The following is a 22160-nucleotide window of genomic DNA, read 5'->3' as shown; positions in this document are numbered from 1 at the left end:
CCRACAGTGAGAATTCTCAGAGGGCGTTTGCTCAGCCATATCTGTACAGTTAGAGTGTGGTAGAGAATGAAAAGGAACTGGCAGATGGCACAGCTCCCTTGAGTCTAAACATCTCCACAGAGGAAGCCATTCCATCACACATCAAGCTATTATTAGGAAAATGTCTAGTAGACATCTAAGCATAAAGCCATTTAGAGGGCCTTTAGACAAACATCTAGGWATTTTTTATATAGTGACAAAAAAGCTTATATTACTCAATGTTGGCCGTAGATTTCAAGGTTAACCATACTGGAGCACAAACATTTCTTAACCACTTATAAAGGTGATAATATTACCTGTAGCCAGCTGCCAGTACTCATGGGTGCCGGTACTGTTTAAATTTAAGGTGCAATAGTTTYGATACAATACTTTTGAGCTAATATTCTATAAAGAGGAGCAGGTACTCAASCAGTAGAAACATTGAGGTGCCGGTAAGTTAAGCACCATCTGTGGCTCAAACCCCTTATCATTCCCTAAGGTTATCTTAACTGAATCTTTTGGCTACAGAGTGTTTTCCWGTGAGTCACCAGTCGGGGCTGGTGGCAAGTCCTAGTTTGAACCAGTTCAACAGCCTCTTTAGATCTATAATAAGACTAATGGGGTGGGCTTCAAAAGGCAAGAGCTGAGGAACGATCACCCTCGCTTTTAGGTCAGCTAGGAATCTGGGGCATGAAGCTCAGTGACATTTACCACCAGAGACTGGCGATGTGGCCATGGCAGAGAGAGAGCCTGGCGATGTGGCAATGGCAGAGAGAGAGCGTGGCGATGTGGCCATGGCAGAGAGAGAAGAGAATGACTACTACCCACATCACAAGCACATCATGGTCATAAGCACACTGTTTGTAATGGTAGTGGGGGGAAATGGGGAGGAGTCTAACTGAAGGTACTGGTAGGTATGGGTATACTGAACATAGGTATGAGGATGAGATTTATTTTTGTCATAATGTCATTAAACTGGACGTCAGTCTTCTGCTATGAAAAACAACAACATTATGATGTTGTATCACAGTCTATCATACACTCAAAAAAATGATGGGCTAAAAACTACCCAATTTGGGTTATTTGGTAACCCAGTGCWGGTTAAATAGTGGACAGAACACACACTGGGTTGTTTTGACCCAGACAGTTGTGTTGTGTGAATAACCAAACAAGTTGGGTTGATGGGATGACCTAAACATGGGTTAATTTAACCATCAGTTGTTGTTTTTTTCACCAGCAGTTGGGTCTTTTTTTATGTAATCCATAGGTTATTTTTCAGATGGCGTGGCCTATTACGGGTGTGGCTTTCATATAGTTATTTTTGGCCACTCATGGAAGTAAATGTAATTCCTGTTCATCATGTTAACTTTCTACACAGCAATTGTACATTTTCCTATAATATTTTTGTGTGTAGTCTACAGTCTGTCTTTTTTAAATCCAGTTTTTCAAACCATTACTACATTAAACCATCTTTACTTCACTCCATGAATTACCATATCTGACTTTTCTTTTTTGTGACCAACGTTTTTGTATTTTTTTGTTTGTATGTATGTGTTGGGCTTTATAGATTGGTTATTTGTGTATGTTGGGCTTTATAGATTGGTTATTTGTGTGTGTTGGGCTTTATAGATTGGTTATTTGTGTGTGTTGGGCTTTATAGATTGGTTATTTGTGTATGTTGGGGTTTAGCTGAAATTATTCTTTACAGAGTCAAATACAGGATTTGTCCAAACCTCAATTGTTCCTTGATTAGCGCCATTCATTCTCACTGTAGATTATTTGAATGTTATAACTTTTATTATCCATTGGCGAATTGGGAGAGAGTGGGGTGATTGCCATCTAAGAGCCAACATATTTTTGTGCGGCGGTGTTGCCTGCCAGTAGTAATCGTCTTGGATTGAGATTCAAGGATCCGTCTCAGACGCGAGATTCAAGGCGCAATCATTAAGTAACATACCTGATGCAACACATTGAATATTTACATTCATGCATCTCAAAATTAATTGTGTAACTTTTTCCCAGAAGCATTTAACTGCAGGGCACTCCCACATCATATGAAGGAATGTGCCTGCCTGATTTAGGGGACACAGTGAACAGTTGGGAGCAATTTCATCGTAAAACCTTTCTTTGGTGTTAAATAAAGTCTGTAAACATATTCTGTTCCAGTTAAAGGGTTGTTCAAATTCACTTAGACCTGTGGACCATACTTTTTKAATGGATAACTCAGAATGAGCTTATCAAAAGTTTATATATTATAGAGATCAGGCCTTTMKGGAGCCCAGATAATTTAATGTGTATGTGCCTTTCAAATCTTGGAATGTTCTCAAACCGTTACTGTCCATGATATCGGCAGGTGTATGGATTCCACATTTGTACCATTGGGAGGGATGCAAAAGGCTGCCCTCCTGATCGCAAGGTATTGCTAGCGCCTGGAAATATATTTCAACGTTTGGTTCGGATAGTCCTTCAAATCAAATCAAATTTGTCACATGCGCCGAATACAACAAGTGTAGACCTTACCGTGAAATGCTTAATTACAAACCCTTAACCAACAGTGCAGTTCAAGAAGAGTAAAGAAAATATTTACCAAATCAATTAAATAAAACATTAAAAAAAAAAAAAAAACATAAAAAAAAAAGTAACACAATAGCATAACAATAACGAGGCTATATACAGGGGGTAGCGGTACCAAGTCAGTGTGCAGGGGTACAAGTTAGTTGAGGGAATTTGTACATGTATGTAGGGGTGAAGTGACTATGCATAGATAATAAACAGCGAGTAGCAGCAGTGTACAAAACAAATGGAGGGGGGGTGTCAATGTAAATATTCCGGTGGCCATTTGATTAATTGTTCAGCAGTCTTATGGCTTGGGGGTAGAAGCTGTTAAGGAGCCTTTTGGTCCTAGACTTGGCGCTCCGGTACCACTTGCCGTGCGGTAGCAGAGAAAGCAATCTATGACTTGGGTAACTGGAGTCTCTGACAATTTTAAGGGCTTTCCTCTGACACTGCCTATTATATACTGTAGGTCCTGGRTGGCAGGAAGCTTGGCTCCAGTGATGTACTGGGCTGTACGCATTACCCTCTGTAGCGCCTTACGGTCAGATGSCGAGCAGTTGCCATACCAGGCGGTAATGCAACCGGTCAGGATGCTCTCGATGGTGCAGCTGTAGAACCTTTTGAGGATCTGGGAACCCATGCCAAATCTTCAAATCAAATCAAACTTTATTTGTCACATGCGCCRAATACAACAAGTGTAGACCTTACCGTGAAATGCTTACTTAAAAGCCCTTATTAACCAACAGTGCAGTTCAAGAAGAGTTAAGAAAATATTTACCAAATAAACTAAAGTAAAAAGTAACATAACAACATAACAMTWACGCGGCTATACAMAGGAGGTACCGGTACCGAGTCAGTGTGCGGGGGTACAGGTTAGAGGTAATTTGTACATGTAGGAAGGGGTGAAGTGACTATGCATAGATTATWAACAGCGAGTAGCAGCAGTATACAAAACAAATGGAGGGGGGGTCAATGTAGTAGTCAATTTGATTAATTGTTCAGCAACTGGGATATTAGTGCATCTACTGAGGTCGGATTGAATTGATTTGAGTGTTCTGTTAACATTTCTAGCAATGGTTTTATTTAAGGAAGGAAATCTATCTATTCCCAAATATTTAAAATGGGAAACTATTAGGATGGAGMCCTCCATCGTGGTCTTGAGAGGCATTAGGTAGGGCATATTTGGCTCCAGTCAAAATGTTGTTAATCATTATGAATGAATTCAATTCAGTTTCAAATTGTTCACAGAAAGTATGTTTTTTTGTAAGGAAATATTAAAGCGCCATCTTGTGGCTCTTTAAGGAGATTCTGATATAGAGTATGTAGCTGGCAGTAATAAGCATGATGATCGGGGCTGGTGGCAAGTCATATGCTGAATTTCTATTTTCTTGATTAAATAAAATAAAGGAGTAGATAAGAGTACGAAATCGATTCTGGAGAATGTTTTGTGCTGGTTTGAATAGAAAGTGTACTCTTTTGCTTTAGGGWTATGAGCTTACCAGGCATCAATGAGGTTGTAATCAGAGAGTATATGTTGGAGAACCTTGGTTGCCTGTAGATTGTAGTTGGTCTTATTAGATTTGTCCCCAGAATGGCATTCATGTCTGTCCCAATAACCAGTTGGAATTCAGTTAATTCTAACAATATGCTGTTCAGAGAATCTACAAAAATAAGATCATATAAATTTGGAGCAGGCACATTAATAAAGGCCATTTTCTTTCCATTATGGATACATTTAAGGAAAGTGATTCTGCCTTCTTGGTCTTCGCCTTTACCAAGGATGGGGATTTTGAGTTTCTTATGTATCATTATGATTACACCCTTAGTTTCGTTTGGGGATGATGAAAAAGCAGATAGTCTGTTTAAATAGTTCTCTGTTTTMTGCTCTGTTTTMTGTTTTGTGTTTTGTAGCAGGTGTGTTTTCTTAGAGCATATCTGACCTTTTCTATAGAAACCTTGACCCGACTTTCAGTATTCTGCCAAGCAGGTCTGTGATGTGATATGATATGTGTAAGCTATCACAAATATATCAGCTGTTTTGCTCTTTTCACTACTATCAACTTATTTTTCTAGCTTTTTCTAAAGTCTCTGAAAGTGGCGATTAGCTTTGGTCCACTGCATATCCCGTTCTCATACGCCTTGAACTTGTCGAAAGAAAGTCGATAAGAAAMAACGTGGCTGTTGCCTCCATCCATAGCTATCACTTAAGCTCCAGTTTTATATTCCCTGAAACGAGAGGTTGCCCTGGGTCACATGACAGAGAACATATCAGTTTTCACTGAGAAGATGGGGTGAAACTTTACTTTCAGCAAATGTGCTCTTTCTCACAGGTTCCAGGACAAAATGCAAGGCATACTAATACCAAAYATGACAGCTTTTGATTAACTAATCATATTTTGGCATTGCTATAYTTTATAGGGCTTTGAAGAGTTTCCCAGCATAATGTAAATTCATACCATAAACTCGATGTCTCTCTGCCTGGCGCTCAGACGGATTGGGGTTAAGCCCTTGTGACAGACCAGCATCCTGTCCAGGTGGTGTACTTGTACCTCAAGCTGCCTCAGACTACAGATCCAATAACAGAGGACAATCCTATACTGAATCATACAGTGCATGGAGATGAAGTCTAGTAGGCTACTGCATGAAACTATGAAAGCCGAAGACGAGTAGGCTAATGGATTTATGGGGAGTGGATAACCTAATTAGTCCATGTCTGCCATGAACCTGAACAGGCTTTTAGAAATGTAATCTCTGCACACTGGTGACATTTATAACAACTTACTTATGATAGGAACCCAAGTCAGGATGTTATGTAAATTCGGATGAGGAAACAAAGTAACTGAGAATAACCGTCTGAAGGATCATGCTTATGAAATKGTTTATGGACATATATTAGGCTTAGTCATACACACGATAAATGCAATGCACCCCTTACAACATGTGAATATTGACATTGAAGCGACAGCATAAGCTCAAAACAACAATGTTTTCTGTAGCCTCTTCACTCCGGGAGACCTGTACATTGGATTGGTCTCCCGTCGCTGAAGGCGACATCCCGTATCCACAAAAACATATTTACTAGCCCTCTAGTTGACCTATTTCACAGAAACTTTTCCCGTCACCGAGGGCAAATCTATAATCCAGAATGCTTTACCAGTCATTTCAGGGTATTTTAATCTGAGGGATAAACAACCAATAGGGTGCAACCATAAAAACATTAGTGGGTGCAACCATGACAACTAGTAGAAGGTGGGCAATCTCAGCCATGGAATGTGCACTYGCCCAACACAAGGGTATTACCTTGTGATGAGAGTTGAAGTGACAAGCATCTGTTTCTAAAATGACAAGAGCTGGGGCATTTATCCAGCTTGATCTGATCAATGAGAAAGACTGTTAATCATGGTCGTATGCTATATAAGCATTATTTTATATATTTTTTCAGGGACACCAATCATACCGGTATTCTCTATGGACATTTAACCATGTGTGTCAGTAATTCACAATTGGAATAGGACTGCTGGAGAACAATAGGGTGTCTCTTTTTATTTAACTAGGCAAGTCAGTTAAGAACAAATTCTTATTTACAATGACTGTCTACCCCGGCCAAACCCAGACGACATTGGGCCAATTGTGCGCCGCCTTATGGGACTCCCACTCACAGCCAGATGTGATTCAGTCTGGATTTGAACCAGGGTCTGTAGTGACGCCTCTTGCATTGAGATGTAGTGCCTTAGACCACTGCCCCACTCGGGAACCCTAGACAGTGCAACTCTTAGGACAGTGCAACTCTTAGGACAGTGCAACTTAAGCGGCATTACTTTTCTGAAATATGAATAGGCTATTATGCTTTGTTCCCCCTTTTTTCCAATTCCACAAATATAGAGTTTGATATGTGGTGTTTTGCAGTGATTTCTGTAGAGGTGATTTTTCAATGGCCAGTGAGGCTCGTTAATTCTCTAAAGATTAATAAGGTAGTATTCTACACTGTTTAACTTCTCTAGGGTAGGGGGCAGCATTCGGAATTTTGGATGAAATGCATGCCCAAATTAAACTGCCTGCATCTCGGGCCCAGAATATATGATATGCATTTGGATAGAAAACACTCTAAAGTTTCCAAAACTGTTAAAATAGTGTCTGTGAATATAACAKAACTGATTTGGCAGGGGAAACCTGAGAAAAATCCATTCAGGAAGTAGTTTTTTTTGTGGTTTTGTAGTTTTCTATTTAATGCCAATACAGTATCCATTGACTTAGGACTCAAATTGCAGTTTCTATGCCTTCCACTAGATGTCAACAGTCTTCAGAAATTGTTTCAGGCTTGTATTCTGAAAAATTAAGAAGTAAGAGCAGTCTGAATGAGTGGACCCTGCCGGGTCACAGAGCTTTTTCCTGCGCCAGACCGAGAGAGTGCGTTTCTTGTTTACCTTTTAAATTGACGACGTTATTGTTCGGTTGAAATATTATTGATTATTTAGGCTAAAAACAACCTGAGGTTTGAATATAAACATCGTTTGACATGTTTCTATGAACTTTACGGATACAATTTGGATTTTTTTGTCTTCCTGTTTTGACTGCGTTTGAGCCTGTGGATTACTGAAGAAAACGCCCGAACAAAACAGAGGTTTTTGGGTATAAAGAGACTTTATTGAACAAAATGAACATTTATTGAGTAAATTAATGTCTGCTGAGTGCAACCATATGAAGATCATCAAAGGTAAGGGATTCATTTTATCTCTATTTCTAAATTGTGTAACTGTTCTACCTGGCTGGCTACTGTTTGTAATGATTTGTCTAGTGGGCTATGTTCTCAAATAATCGTAAGGTATGCTTTCGCCGTAAAGCATTTTTTAAATCTGACACCGTGGTTGGATTCACAAGCAGTTAATCTTTAAACCTATGTAAAATATGTTTTGTTTTCTGAATTTTTATAATGAGTATTTCTGTATTTGAATTTGGCGCCCAGCAGTTTCACTGGCTGTTGAAGAGGTGGGACGCTATCGTCTCACGTGCCCAAGAGAGGTTAAGACCTGGAGAGCTTTTCTGTCTTGAGGCAAAATCATCAACCATCAATCTATTAATAGGTGGTGAGTTTTATACATCATGTTCAGTGCTACAGTGAGGACGTGCAAGATGGAAACTTGGAGTTGAATTGTGAATTATTCTTGACACAACAGAATTCCAGTCATCCACTGATTTTGTCACATCTGCTCCCGCTACGCCCTCTGGTGTTCATCCGGTGTCTTCTTGACCTCCAGTTACTCCCCATGTACACTCTCTCTCTCTCCCTCTCCCTCTMTGTGTGATTGTGTGGTTGGAGACAGGTGTGCTGGAGTCAGAGCAGATCCCTACCAGCTGCAACCTGTTCCATAGTCAAGACCTCAACAAATACCACTTCCACCCTGCTGGATTGTAATCTCTGCTCAGTCAGTTCATGACTCTAGACATTTATTATTACTCAAGATCCTGTTACTCTGCTGTGCCTGTTTCCCTGCCTGACACCGTTTATCCTCTCATTGCAGTTACYGCTCTGTCTCTGGCATCTGTCTCCTGTTCCACATCTCACCACCCAACTACCTTGCTCTGGATTTTACTCACCACCACTACYTTGGATTCMCCTCAGGACCTGTTAACCCTGTTCTACTCAGCTWACTCCAACCTCAGTCTCCACATCTAGTTTTTCTGCAACTCATCCGAGCTACCCCGGATCTGCACTCCATATCTCTCTGTGCAACAATACATATTTTGGTTCATTCATCACTGTTTCCTCATCTGAGTCTGCTCTTGGGTTCCCCTGTGTCGTTCCGCTTAACAGATYTTATGATCCTGTAGGTTTATGCACTGTATCATTCATTCTATTAGCATATGTTTACACTAGGTACTGTAGAAGTGGGATTGGTGCATCTATTCCTAAAGAAGGGGTGACAGAAAAGTCAATACCTTTAGCCACGGCTGTGTTTCTTACTTCAGAGTTAAGCAGACACAACATATTACATATCAAATAATACAAAAAAGAATAATAAAAGATCAAGGTGTTGGTAATGTTTCTCACAGCCTCTGTAAATAACCCAGCCGCTGTAAACAACCCAGCCGCTGTAAACAACCCAGCCGCTGTAAACAACCCAGTCTCTGTAAACAACCCAGCCACTGTAAACAACCCAGCCGCTGTAAACAACCCAGCCGCTATAAACAACCCAGTCTCTGTAAACAACCCAGTCTCTGTAAACAAACCCAGTCTCTGTAAACAACCCAGCCGCTGTAAACAACCCAGCCCTGTAAACAACCCAGCCGCTGTAAAACAACCCAGCCTCTGTAAACAACCCAGCCGCTGTAAACAAACCCAGCCAACTGTAAAACAACCAGTCCTTGAAACAACCCAGCCCTGTAAATAACCCAGCCTCTGTAAACAACCCAGTCTCTGTAAACAACCAGTCTCTGTAAACAACCCAGTCTCTGAACAACCCAGCCGCTTTAAACAACCCAGCCCCTGTAAAACAACCAGCCGCTGTAAACAACCCAGCCTCTGTAAACAACCCAGCCGCGTAAACAACCAGCCACTGTAAACAACCCAGTCTCTGTAACAACCCAGCCGCTGTAAATAAACCCAGCCTCTGTAAACAACCCAGTCTCTGAAACAACCAGCTCTGTAAACAACCCAGTCCACGTAACAACCCAGTCTCTGTAAACAACCAGTCTCTGTAAACAAACCCGCCGCGTAAACAACCCAGCCGCTGTAAACAACCCAGCCGCGCTGTAAAAAACCAGCCGCTGTAAACAACCCAGTCTCTGTAAACAACAGTCGCTGTAAACAACCCAGCCGCTGTAAACAACCAGCCACTGTAAACAACCCAGTCTCTGTAAACAACCCAGCCCTGTAAAATAACCCAGCCTCTGTAAACAACCCAGTCGCTGTAAACACCCGTCTGTGAAACAACCCAGTCTCCGTAAACAACCCAGTCTCTGTAAACAACCCAGCCGCTGAAACAAACCAGCCGCTGTAAACAACCCAGCCTCTTAAACAACCCACCGCGCTAAACAACCCAGCCACTGTAAACAACCCAGTCTCTGTAAACAACCCAGCCGCTGTAAATAACCCAGTCTGTAACAACCCAGTTCTGTAAACAACCCAGTCTCGTGAAACAACCCCAGTCTCCGTAAACAACCCAGTCTCTGTAAACAACCCAGTCTCTGTAAACAACCCAGCCGCTTAAACAACCCAGCCGCTGTAAACAACCCAGCCGCTGTAAATAACACCACCGCCGTAAACAACCCAGTCTCTGTAACAACCCAGTCGCTGTAAACAAACCCAGTCTCTGTAAACAAACCCAGCCGCTGTAAACAACCCATCGTAAACAACCCAGCCCTGTAAACAACCCAGCCACTGTAAACAACCCAGCCGCTGTAAACAACCCAGCCTTGTAAACAACCCAGCCACTGTAAACACCCAGCCTGTAAACAACCCAGCCGCTGAAACAACCCAAGCCGCTGTAAACAACCAGTCTCTGTAAACAACCCAGGCTGTAAAACCCAGCCCTGTAAAACAACCCAGCCTCTGTAAACAACCCAGCCACTGTAAACAACCAGTCTCTGTAAAAACCCAGCCGCTGTAAATAACCCAGCCTCTGTAAACAACCCAGTCTCTGTAAACAACCCAGTCTCTGAAACAACCCAGTCTCTGTAAACAACCCAATCCGTAACAACCTAGCTCATGTAAACAACCCAGCCGCTGTAAACAACCCAGCCGCTGTAAACAACCCAGCCGCTGTAAACAACCAGCCGCTGTAATAACCAGCCGCCTGTAAACAACCCAGTCTCTGTAAACAACCCAGTCGCTGTAAACAACCAGTCTCTGTAAACAACCCAGCCCTGTAAACAACCCATTCTGTAAACAACCCAGCCACTGTAAACAACCCACACTGTAAACAACCCAGCCCGCTGTAAACAACCCAGCCGTTGTAAACAACCCAGCCACTAAACAGCCCAGTCTCTGTAAACAACCCACGCTGTAAACACCAGCCAGCCGCTGAAAACAACCCAGTCTCTGTAAACAACCCAGCCGCTGTAACAACCCAGCACTGTAAACAACCCAGCCCACCTGTAAAACAACCCACTCTGTAAAACAACCCAGTCTCTGTAAACAACCCAGTCTCTGTAAAACAACCCAGTTCTGTAAACACCCAGCCGCTGTAAACAACCCAGCCGCTGTAAACAACCAGTCTCTGTAAACAACCCAGCCACTGTAAACAACCCAGCCACTGTAAACAACCCAGTCTCTGTAAAACAACCCAGTCTCTGTAAAACAACCCATGTCTGTAAACAACCCAGCCGCTGTAAAAACCCAGCCCTGTAAACAACCCAGTCTCTGTAAACAACCCAGTCTCTGTAAATAACAGGGTAGACACAATTCCCTGTAGCTTGTATATTTTTTTTTACGTATATATTACTAGCTCAATTTGATAGAATACATTAATATGTTACTTGTGTTATAAGGTCCTTTGATAGACTACATTCATATGTTACTTGTGTTATAAGGTCCTTTGATAGACTACATTCATATGTTACTTGTGATATAAGGTCATTTGATAGACTACATATGTTACTTGTAGTAGATTCACAACACTACTAGTTCAACCATTCTGTATTATAAAAGCAGAACATTTTACCAAGCCCAAATCATGTTTCAACCATTCTGTATTATACTAGCAGAACGTTTTACAGAGCCCAAATCATGTTTCAACCATTAAAGGTTTAGAAGACGAGCTGTCCTTGAACTAATACTTTATTAGATAGAGAATGCAATCTTTATTATCTTATTAAAGATTAATATGGCTCTCACCTGCATTGCCAGCAACTCCCCTCTTCTTACCACTTTGCCCAGAAAGCCACACTGAGAAACTGATGACCAAGAGTCACCTGCAATTCTACAATTTCAGGCAGTGCTCAAAGCCTTGTCACTAACAGTGTCATGTCCAATTACTTAAATTGGTTGTGTGACATGATGGTCAATAGGGTCCTTCTCTCCCTGACAAAAGTGAGCATATCTGATCAATATCTCAATACTCTTAAACTCATGTGGGATTTTCGGAAGACAACAGAATACCACAGGCACCATAGGGACTTTGGTCTACTACTGTACCTCGCTCCCTACAGACTGCAACAGGCTCGACTAATAAAGATACAAAATAATGAGGTATAATCACCATCTGGGAAAACAGTTATGGGTACACTTAAGAGACTTCAAAAATAATAACTMGTTTTTATTATTTATTTGGTCCACAGTAAGTTGCTCCCATGGGGTAGACTATAATAAGCTTAACAATGAATAGTAATGATTCTAAACCATTTGTTTTCTTACATGAAATTGGAACAGCATTACATTAATTTATTAGGACTGTGTATGGCTTGGCTAGTTAAGACCTTCTATAATGCAACTATAGTTTGCAATATTTGTGACCTAASTAAGCCAATATTCAGCTTTGAAAGGCCTGGCTACATCTGCTGCTACTCAAAGCYTGGGTGAAATGTTCCAAGTGTTCCACTGTTTTAATGTGGATCCATAAAGAGGTCTACACTGAATGCATTGGAGGCTATATAAAAACAACCAAATATGCTACATTACTGTCATGGTTTCTGTGTTGATCATTAGTAACGCCTTAATTGTTGCAGACCAACCATTGTTTCAAGACATCCMAAAAACTGTAACGATGTGACAGAACTTCACAAGAAACTCACAAGAGTTTCCTGAACTCACAAGAAAACTGTGCTAATGAGATCTGGCCCAAAAATAGTGGGGAAGAAAACAAAGTCTTTCTTCACTCAGCTACTCAATTTAAAAGACTGACGCAGCTTTCAGTAAAAAACTTCAATGGAAAAATCCCTCTTTGAAGTCATCCATCTAGCAACCTATATCCAGCAACCTATCTATAGTAGCCTTTGAAATCATCCATCTAGCAGCCTATCTACGGTAACCTTTGAAATCATCCATTTAGCAGCCTATCTACGGTAACCTTTGAAATCATATGAAATTGTCCAGTTTGCTGTAGAATTTGGACCAATTGAAAGTATTGCCATGGGATTTTCTAGGTCGTGATGTGTGGCATGACACTGACTGACAATGTGCATTGTAGGCCTAATCCTATAGATGGGTTAGCTGACAACGTCACRAAAACGATGAGCACGCTTCAATGGGGCAGAAGTCCGTGTGTTGTTTGATTCTGGAAGGCCAGACAGCTGGCAACAATGACAAGCTGCTGCCATGTGGAGAATCATAGGTGGCTTGTTTCAGCTAGTTTTATCTTGTTCTTGATACCATGTCTTGTTTTGAGGTGTTTTGGCTGATGTCACGTGCTAATATGCTAATATGACAAAAATTCGAAGTAGTTTACCAACAACTGTAACGATGTACTTGAGAGACAACAAGTGCTCATTATGCAAATGTATTTATGTTTTCAATAAACATTGGAGACAAAATATAGTTTCCATGTTGTCAACTATCTAAGCCAACCCTGTCTGTTTTGCCCCCTAGTTGCGCATACGTCAGTCTTGTTGCTAAACAACCAACTCATCTATGGAATGACAAAATAGGCAATATGAAGATTGAGGGAGACGTTCCTCAGCTTATTTACAGATACCATTCTTCCCAAGTGTGACTGATAGCCGTCGCACTTCCCCGCAAATCATATGCAACGTTCTAATTGTAAAAATAGTCCAGAACAACCATATCATTAGCAATTTAATTCCACATGTCATTACATGACCAACAGTCAGTGCAGAGAATGGAAGTGAGGGTAGTTAATTAAATTGAGTGGCTAGTAAACTCTAGGGGTCAAAATAATTACTGACCTTAAGTGAGAACACGACACAGACCACAGACTCTTTCCATTTTCTACCAACTCTTATCACCAAAGAGCCTCTGAGATTCACAGCATATTAGCCAATTCCACACAATAGATTACTCACAATTACACTGTAGACCCCTCAAATTCAAATCTGGACCTTGAAGCCAGTTCCACTGCTTTTCTCATCCTTCCCCTCTAATCTTTGGACTGATTTAGACCTGGGACACCAAGTGGGTGCAATTCATTATCAGGTAGAACAGAAAACCAGCAGGCTCCGGACATCGTAGGGTAGATTTGAATACCCCCAATGTAGGTGTATTAAATACAAACACGATCAAAACAGACTCACCCTTTCTGCCGACTGTGCCGTCCCAAAGAAGATGGGTATAAATGCTAACCAAATAATGCAGGTAGTGTACATAGTAAATCCAATAGGCTTGGCCTCGTTGAAGGTCTCTGGCACTCCCCTGGTCTTGATGGCATAAACAGTACATGTGACCATCAACAGGATACTGTATCCAAGCGAGCAGATGAGTGAGAGGTCTGAGATGTCACACTTGAGCACCCCGCGGGCGTTCTCAGGGTCCTGCGTGCGCTGCTCACCATAGTCCACTACCGTGTGCGGCGGGTCRGCGGCGAACCACACAAACACGCCCATTAACTGAACTGAGATCAGGCTGAAGGTGATGACCAGCTGGGAGGCCGGGGAGATGAACCGCGGTGCAGTCACAGCCTTCTTGCCCTGCTCGAAGATGCGGTGGATGCGGTTGGTTTTGGTAAGCAAAGCTGCATAGCTGAAGCACATCCCCAGGCCCAGGAAAATGCGCCTAAAGGAGCAAACGGCAACGTCAGGGGCTGCGATCATGGGGAAGGTGATAGCATAGCACAGGAAGATACCTGTGAGCAAAACATAGCTCATCTCTCGGCCTGATGCTCGGACAATGGGCGTGTCGTGGTAACGAACAAAGGTGACAATGACGAAGGTGGTAGCCAGAATGCCCAGGACAGAGATAAAGACTGGCAACACTGCCCAGGGAGAGTGCCACTCCAGCTTGATGATGGGGATAGGTTGGCACCCGGTGCGGTTCTGGTCAGGGCGTTGCTCATACGGGCACAGCTCACACATGAACTCACAGGCCTGGAAGTGGTAGCCCTCACAGCGCTCGCAGTGCCAGCAACATGGTACTCCCTTCACCACCTTCTTTCTCTCTCCCATCTTGCAGGGCAGGCTGCACACAGAGGCGGGCACAGAAGGGTCTCCACTGGTCCACTGCATGGCATCAATCTGAGGGGGGCAGAATATGACATTGATCTTAAAAATGGGCAAGAACTAAAAGAAGATGACTCAATAACATTGACTTAATTTATCAACATCATCATTGTTGTCATCATCATCATCCTCATTAAATTAAGTCAAATCTCTCTCTTTCAATTTTGGAAAATTWGTTAAATTAATTGTATATGACAGTTTTTTTTACAGATATTGGAGAAAATGTGTCCCCATGGAAGTAAATGTTATTTTTAACAACATTCTTAAGACTTGGATACAATAACATTTGGCAGAGACAAAGCAGTGACGTAACATTGAAGGAAAGTGGAGTAACAGCAATCATCCTTACATTTAGGTATAGCTGGTCGGTCCAGTGGCCGATGACCTTGTACTCTGCTGTTGATCTGTTGTTGATCTGGTACTGAAAGATGTCGTAGCGTCCTGGAGCATCGCCATTCTCATTAAATGTGACAGGAGTCCCAGCACTTCCTGGAAAACAGGAAGCTCACTGCAGTCAAAATTCAGTTTTTCCTGTTTTTTGTATCATATTGTACAATAGGTGATGAAACTAACACCGATAAAGTGTGAAGAAATGTGATCAGTGTTATTTCCTGATAGATGCTGGTTGAAAATACAATATACACAGGACCTTCTATTCAGCAGTTTTGCATGGGCGGTAGTTTCGGCTTGTCTGATGACATCACCAGGCGGTAAATTGGTTAATAGACCAATAACAAAGAGAGTTCCAAATCTCTCTGCCAATAACAGCTAGTTTTAAGTTTTCCCCTCCCCACTCAGWCCACTACCAGACAGTCCTTGCAAAATTMTGCTTGAGAAATATTGTTTTTGCAAAAAAAAATGTCAATATTAATGGGAAACTATTACAGTAAGGTACTTAATTGTTACCAAGGAATTATTTGATATTTATATAAAATTGGCTGCATTGGGCCTTTTATCATTACTGAAAAATGTACATACATTTAGAGAAAATATGACTGAAACAATGAACTTGGCTGTTTGTGTTATCACAACATAACATAGCTTGAGTGTTTACAAGATGCTAAATCCTCTGCTTCAAAAAAGATGGAGAATGCATTGCCATTGTTATAGTCAAGGCTCTCTTGAGAWTGTTTTTCAGTGTACCTGTCACAGATACAACCAAGAAAAATGGTTTAGCCGTCACTACTGACTACAATCTACACTGCCAAAGTTCCAAATTCCTTTCAGGTAGCTATCTTGTCTCCCAGAKGACCTGCCTACAGTAACACTGCTCATGTACCACCTCGTGTCCTTAAAACTCGCAAAATCCAACACAGTCGGGAAGGAAGTGGAGAGCATTATTAAAAATATACATCAAGAGAACCATGTATTATTACATTTTCTGCAGAGAAGTTGAGAGGATTGGGCCTGAAGTATCAGATAAGAGATCTGACTCTCCAAAACACCACCCACAACCACATTATGCTTCCTGTGTCTGTCAGTGATAAATTAATCCATTGACACACTTTCCCACATATCACCCTCTTGCCTTTGTGCGGCGGCTTGGCAGAGAGCTGCAAATTAAACAGGAAGAATAGATCTGATTGTTTGGACATACACAGCACATCTATCTGCATATCACTGCAATACACACAAGTCTTAATTAGGCACAGGAGGAAATCCTCYAGTCTGAAGATATCCCCCCGTATTTTCGTGCCCTTTCAAGTTGGCACATACTTTAAAATAAAATAAACGTTATGATAAAGATCACAAGATGAGATTTGTACATTTTCATTTGTATTTGAATGACTAATGAAGGTTAGAAAATGCATGAGGAATTGGCGGCATACAAACATTTGCAATAACCAAGAATCTACGGTGATACTGTGTGTTACTGAAATACTCACAGTACAATTTCATAGACATACAGTGCCTTCAGAAAGTATTCACACTCCTTGACTTTTCCCAAAATTGTTTATGTTACAAGGTAGGATTAAAAATTGATTTAATTGTAATTTTTTGTCGACGATCTACACAAAATACTCAAAGTAATGTCAAAATGGAAGAAAAATTCTAACATTTTGGAAAATATTTTCTGACATATGTAAAACATTTATGAAAAATGAAACACTCATATAGCTTGATTAGATAAGTATTCAACCCCGCGTCAATACATGTTAGAATCATTGTTGGCAGAGATTAGAGCTGTGCGTCTTTCTGGGCAAGTCTCTATGAGCTTTGCATGCCTGGATTGTACAATATTTGCACATTATTCTTTAAAAAATTCTTCAAGCTCTGTCCAGTTGGTTTTGATCATTACTAGACAKTAATTTTCAAGTCTTGCTACAGATTTTCAAGCAGATTTAATTCAAAATTGTAACTAAGCCACTCAGGAACATTGTAAGCAAACTGTTTTAGGTTTTTGTCTTGCCGAAAGCACAGGAGGTTGGTCGCACCTTATTGGAGAGGATGGGCTCGTGGTCATGGCTGGAGAGGAATAGGTAGAATGGTATCAAATACATAAATCACATGGTTTGATGCCATTCCATTCGCTCTGTTCTAGCCATTACTATTAGCTGTCCTCCCCTTAGAAGCCTCTAATAGCGGAAAGGTGAATTTGTCTACCAGTGTCTGTTAAAAAGGAGACTGAACCAGGTTTTCCTCTAAGATTTTGCCTGTGCTTAGCTCTATTCTGTTTMTTTTTATTCAAAAAAACTCCACGTGATGAAAAGCATACCCATAACATGATCCAGCCACCACCATGCCTGAAAATATGAAAGGGAGATACCTAGTCAGTTGTCCAACTGAATGTATTCAACTGAAATGTGTCTTCTGCATTTATCCCAACCCCTCTGAATCAGAGAGATGCGGGGGGCTGCCTTAATCGACATCCACATTTTTGGCTCTCAGGGAACAGGGGGTTAACTGCCTTGCTCAGGGGAAGAACAACAGATTTTTACCTTGTCAGCTCAGGGATTCGATACAGCAACCTTCTGGTTACTGGCCCAACACTCTAACCACTAAGCTACCTGCCACCCCAAGAGTGGTACTTAGTGATATGTTTTGCTGGATTTGCCCCAAACATAACGCTTTGTATTGGACATAAAGTTAATTTCTTTGACACATTTATTTTGCAATTTTACTTTAGTGCCTTATTGAAACAGGATGCATGTTTGGAATATTTGTATTCTCTACTGGCTTCCTTATTTTCACTCTGTCATTTAGGTTAGTATTGTGGAGTAACTACAATGTTGTTGATCCATCTTCAGTTTTTTCTTATCACCTCCCTGGTCATTGTGGATGAATCTGTGTTTGAAATTCACTGCTCGGCTGAGGACCTTAAAAATAATTGTATGTGTGGGGTACAGAGATGAGGTAGTCATTCAAAAATCATGTTATACAATATTATTGCACACAGAGTGAGTCCATGCAATTTATTATGTGACTTGCAAAAACAAATCCTGAACTTATTTAGAATCGCTATAACAAAAGGGTTGAATACTTATTGACTCAAGACATTTCAGCTTTTCATTTTTTATTAATTTGTAAAAATGTCTTTAAACATAATTCCACTTTGACATTATGGGGTATTGTGTGTAGGTAAGTGACACAAAATCTAAATTGAATCCATTTTAAATTCAGGCAGTAACACAACAAAATGTGGAAAAAGTCAATGGGTGTGAATGCATTCTGAAGCCACTGTATACTTATTCATCTACTTAGAGTAGACATTTAGTTGACTGATAAGCCAGCAACAATTAGCTTGCTTTGCGTATCAATGCATCTGACATGATATACTGTCATATCTGTAGTTCATCTAAACTTTTGTCATATAGGTTCAAGTGATGCTACAGAATGAACCCACCTAGACTTAAACGATGACGGGCCAGTCTGCCAATACCTCTGCTCTGACTCGGTCAAAAACAACAACATTAATGCTCATTCTTAACCGTTCTGCACTCCAATCAGCCCTTTGATTGTAACAAACGTGACTACATTTTTTTATACGGCGACTCTGTGGCTCTTTACATAGATGATTAGATGGTTGGGCGATGCGTTGATTGAACCAATCCCAGACATAATCACGGGTTGACCCACTCTCAAGCTTCCAATTACCCACGCAGCCTACAAAGTAGATTCCTTTAGAAACTGAATCCAGAGCAACGGCATATTGTAATGAAAGAGCAGACACCCTCAGTAATTTATGATTACTGAGTGGGCGCAGGTTTTGATTATATCCAAGTCCTACCTTCTTCAACATGAATAAATGCATGGCAAATCGCATCTGCACAGCGATGAATCACCATACCATCCTCGGGATCCAGAGCCCCCCAGCAAAATCATGTTGATATGAAGTAAAAAATATTCCCCGAATATTTCTCGATAATGATGATGGTGCGGGGCTCTGGTACCAAATCAGTCTTGATGAATGATAAGATTGGAAATCAGCCCCAGTTACATGGTGACAACAGAGACACGGCAGAATGACAGCTTTCAACAGAATGTCAGACACTTGAAAGGTTTTCATGGGGCCAGATTAGTGCTCTCACATGGGATGCTCTCAAATCAAATCTTATTTGTCACATGCGTCGAATTCAACAGGTGTAATCCTTACCGTGAAATGCTTACTTACAAGCCCTTAACGATCCATTGTGACAGGCTGACCTGACCCTTGACATATGCAAAAAGCCTCTCCAAAACACAAAACTGTGTTCCAAGCAGTGGCATGAGAATGATATGGATGATTGTGGATGATAGTGGATGACAGTGGATGATATGGATGATAGTGGATGACGGTAAATGACAGTGGATGACAGTGGATGACAGTGGACGATAGGGGATGAAAGTGGATGATATGGATGACAAAAGAGTGAAGAATCCGCACATTGCTCTAATGCTGACAAATTGTTTGTTTATTGGTAATGTAAAACATTTTGGTATCAATGTACAGTGTCTTTGCATTTGGTATGGATGCAAATGAGCGCACCTCTCTTTCAGTGAGTTACTGTAAAAACAAAAAAGAGCCATTGCATTTATCTTTAAGTAGATCTACAGGCATTTCATTATTCTCAAAGTAGATCTACTGATGTTTCATTCATCTCAAAGTAGATCTACTGGCGTTTCATTCATCTCAAAGTAGATCTACTGGCGTTTCATTCATCTCAAAGTAGATCTACTGGCGTNAAGTAGATCTACTGGCGTTTCATTCATCTCAAAGTAGATCTACTGGCGTTTCATTCATCTCAAAGTAGATCTACTGGCGTTTCATTCATCTCAAATTAGATCTACTGGCGTTTCATTCATCTTAATGTAGATCTACTGGCATTTCATTAATTACAAGCCACATACAAGGGTTTTACGTCCAAGATCAACCTTGGTATGGACCTTGAATTTAGCAGCTTATCACCAATGCTCCTTTCTGCCTCAAGGAATCTCAATCCAGAAGGCCAAAAGCTTTACTTTATGCCTTAGGCTAGAAGCAACAGGAAGGAGAGCTTTTGTAAAAGGAATGCATTGACAGATGACATTGAACTGTAGGTGGGCTCGAGGATCTGTAAAAAAAAAGTTGCAGTAATTGCTTGTGAATTATATACTGTGTTATGTTTCATAAATGGGTTATTGTGACAACGCCTGCCAAATTCATGTCAATCTGATTTGTGCAGTCTCGAGGCTACGGCAGATAGACTTTCCCTTTTACAAAACTCTTCCGGATAGCACCGTATTAAAACAATATTTTTGATTGGTTGTTTTGTATGTCAATAAAAAAGATGGAGGAGTGCTATTGTACAGTAGGTCATGTAGAACTCTCTGACTCCGGAGACACGTCCACATTTCATTTACCTCTAATGGAGGCCAATGTCCACACATATTTCATTTCCTCTATTGGCAGTGCAAATAAGTCATGAGAATGCCAATATATATCTCTGCTACAATTTCCCCCTTAAAGTGCCAACAGGGTCATGGTTCAAGTGTCTAATGGCAGCCCTGCTGTCAGCATGTGTGGTAAGAGTAGTCATTGTTTTATGTTCTATTAATTCAACGACTGCTATTGAATAGAACCCTGACTGAAGTGGCATTCTTTAGGACACTGACAGACAGCAGACATTAGACCTGAAAAACAGCAGTGAGAGATTTTCTAGCTTATTACAATTCATCTCCCACTATTGATTGTTTCTTGGCATCTCAGAGTGCTCAGGGTAGAGTCCTTTACGGGTCAGTTTCTAATATATACAGTATCGGACCCAATGCAGGATTCTGGCTCAGGGGTGGGAGAGGAAATTCTGCAACGAGCTACATATGGTTTGCAACCTGTCAGTGAATTCATTTAATTGTTTGTTTGTTCGTTCGTTCATTCAAATATCAAAAGGAAGGAACAAATAATGTGACACAGCAGAAAGCCCCAAAACTGAAACTGGACCCTTATCACTGTTTAGTTAAAAGTCCATGTCCAAACTAATGGACGAAATCACCCTGATGACTATTCTATTTTTCTATGCTCTAGTAATCGTGTTCTAAACAAGACACAAAAGCCTTTATATTCTGATGGTTTTATCAGAGTAAATGTTAGCATTAGAGGCAAATAGTCCTGTTTATGCTCATTCTCTATTAGCCTCCTGACACTAATCTAAAAATAAGCGTATGTATGAAGCCACTCAGGCGAATGGGAACGCGGTTGGGTTAGCAATTAGCCTCTGGCTATAGTCACATTCACTGTCGAAGCGCTCCTCAAAGCTTGGACGTCTGATTCGGTACATTTCAAACTCTGTTTACGGGTAACCCCTACACTTTGCTCCCAAAAACCAGTGTGGAGAAGAAAACCTCTATTGATGCTCATATGTGAGGATGTGTGTGTGTTCATACGCTAAGGCACTCCTACAGTCTCAATCAAGCATTTTATACACAGGCAGGAACAGACTCACACATGCATGTGTGTTGGAATACTTTGTGTATTTCATAAGGTAAGGCACTCCTGTACACTCAATCATCTTGTCTTTAACCTATCAATTTGCATTATTTCTTGAAAAGATTCTTGTGCATAACATTCATCCTCCACTTAGAATTGCAAATGCATGCATAACTTTTTCCTCTTTTTGTTGTCGTTACTTTTAATTTAATTCAATGATCAAGGCACACACAATATAGTGTTTCATCATCCAACACAGCACTGATGTGGGTTTGACTGAATACAGGCTTGCAATTTCTGTCCCGCAGTCATATTCATTGCTAATTCAATGTTTTTTCTCCAAAAATAACTGTGGAACAGTGCAGTTCCACATTCATCAAGTTTGGCAGAGATATGAATCCCTTCAAGGTCTRAAGATTGTTAAAAAATCAACTGAAGCTTTACTAGTTCTGCATGCTTGCCGTGAAAAGCCAGTGAGAATGCCTATTCCCCTGCTCCATATTTCTCCCTAGCCCATTGCTGGAGAAGAAGATAGAATAATTATTCAGATCTGCCTCTCCATCTCAGGTAGGGAGCTGGGAGGAGAGACGCTTGTGGA

At 41.0% G+C, this 22160-nt stretch overlaps 1 protein-coding gene across 2 annotated transcripts in view; it reads right to left on the bottom strand.

Annotated features, from left to right (window-relative positions):
* Positions 1-22160, bottom strand: part of LOC111971979 (metabotropic glutamate receptor 8) — a 200606-nt gene that overhangs the window by 3406 nt on the left and 175040 nt on the right. For both annotated transcript variants that reach the window (XM_023998781.2, XM_023998779.2), the window contains exons 8-9: positions 15029-15168; positions 13759-14694 (exon numbers count right to left, since the gene is read on the bottom strand). In XM_023998781.2, the coding sequence (XP_023854549.1) occupies positions 13759-14694; positions 15029-15168 (1076 nt within the window). The remainder of the gene's footprint in view (positions 1-13758; positions 14695-15028; positions 15169-22160) is intronic.

This window comes from Salvelinus sp. IW2-2015, linkage group LG13 (genome assembly GCF_002910315.2).
Source record: "Salvelinus sp. IW2-2015 linkage group LG13, ASM291031v2, whole genome shotgun sequence".
In the NCBI taxonomy this organism is placed as follows: domain Eukaryota; kingdom Metazoa; phylum Chordata; class Actinopteri; order Salmoniformes; family Salmonidae; genus Salvelinus; species Salvelinus sp. IW2-2015.
The sequence above is the reverse complement of the archived record's forward strand: the minus strand, read 5'-3'. Positions and strand labels throughout refer to the sequence as shown.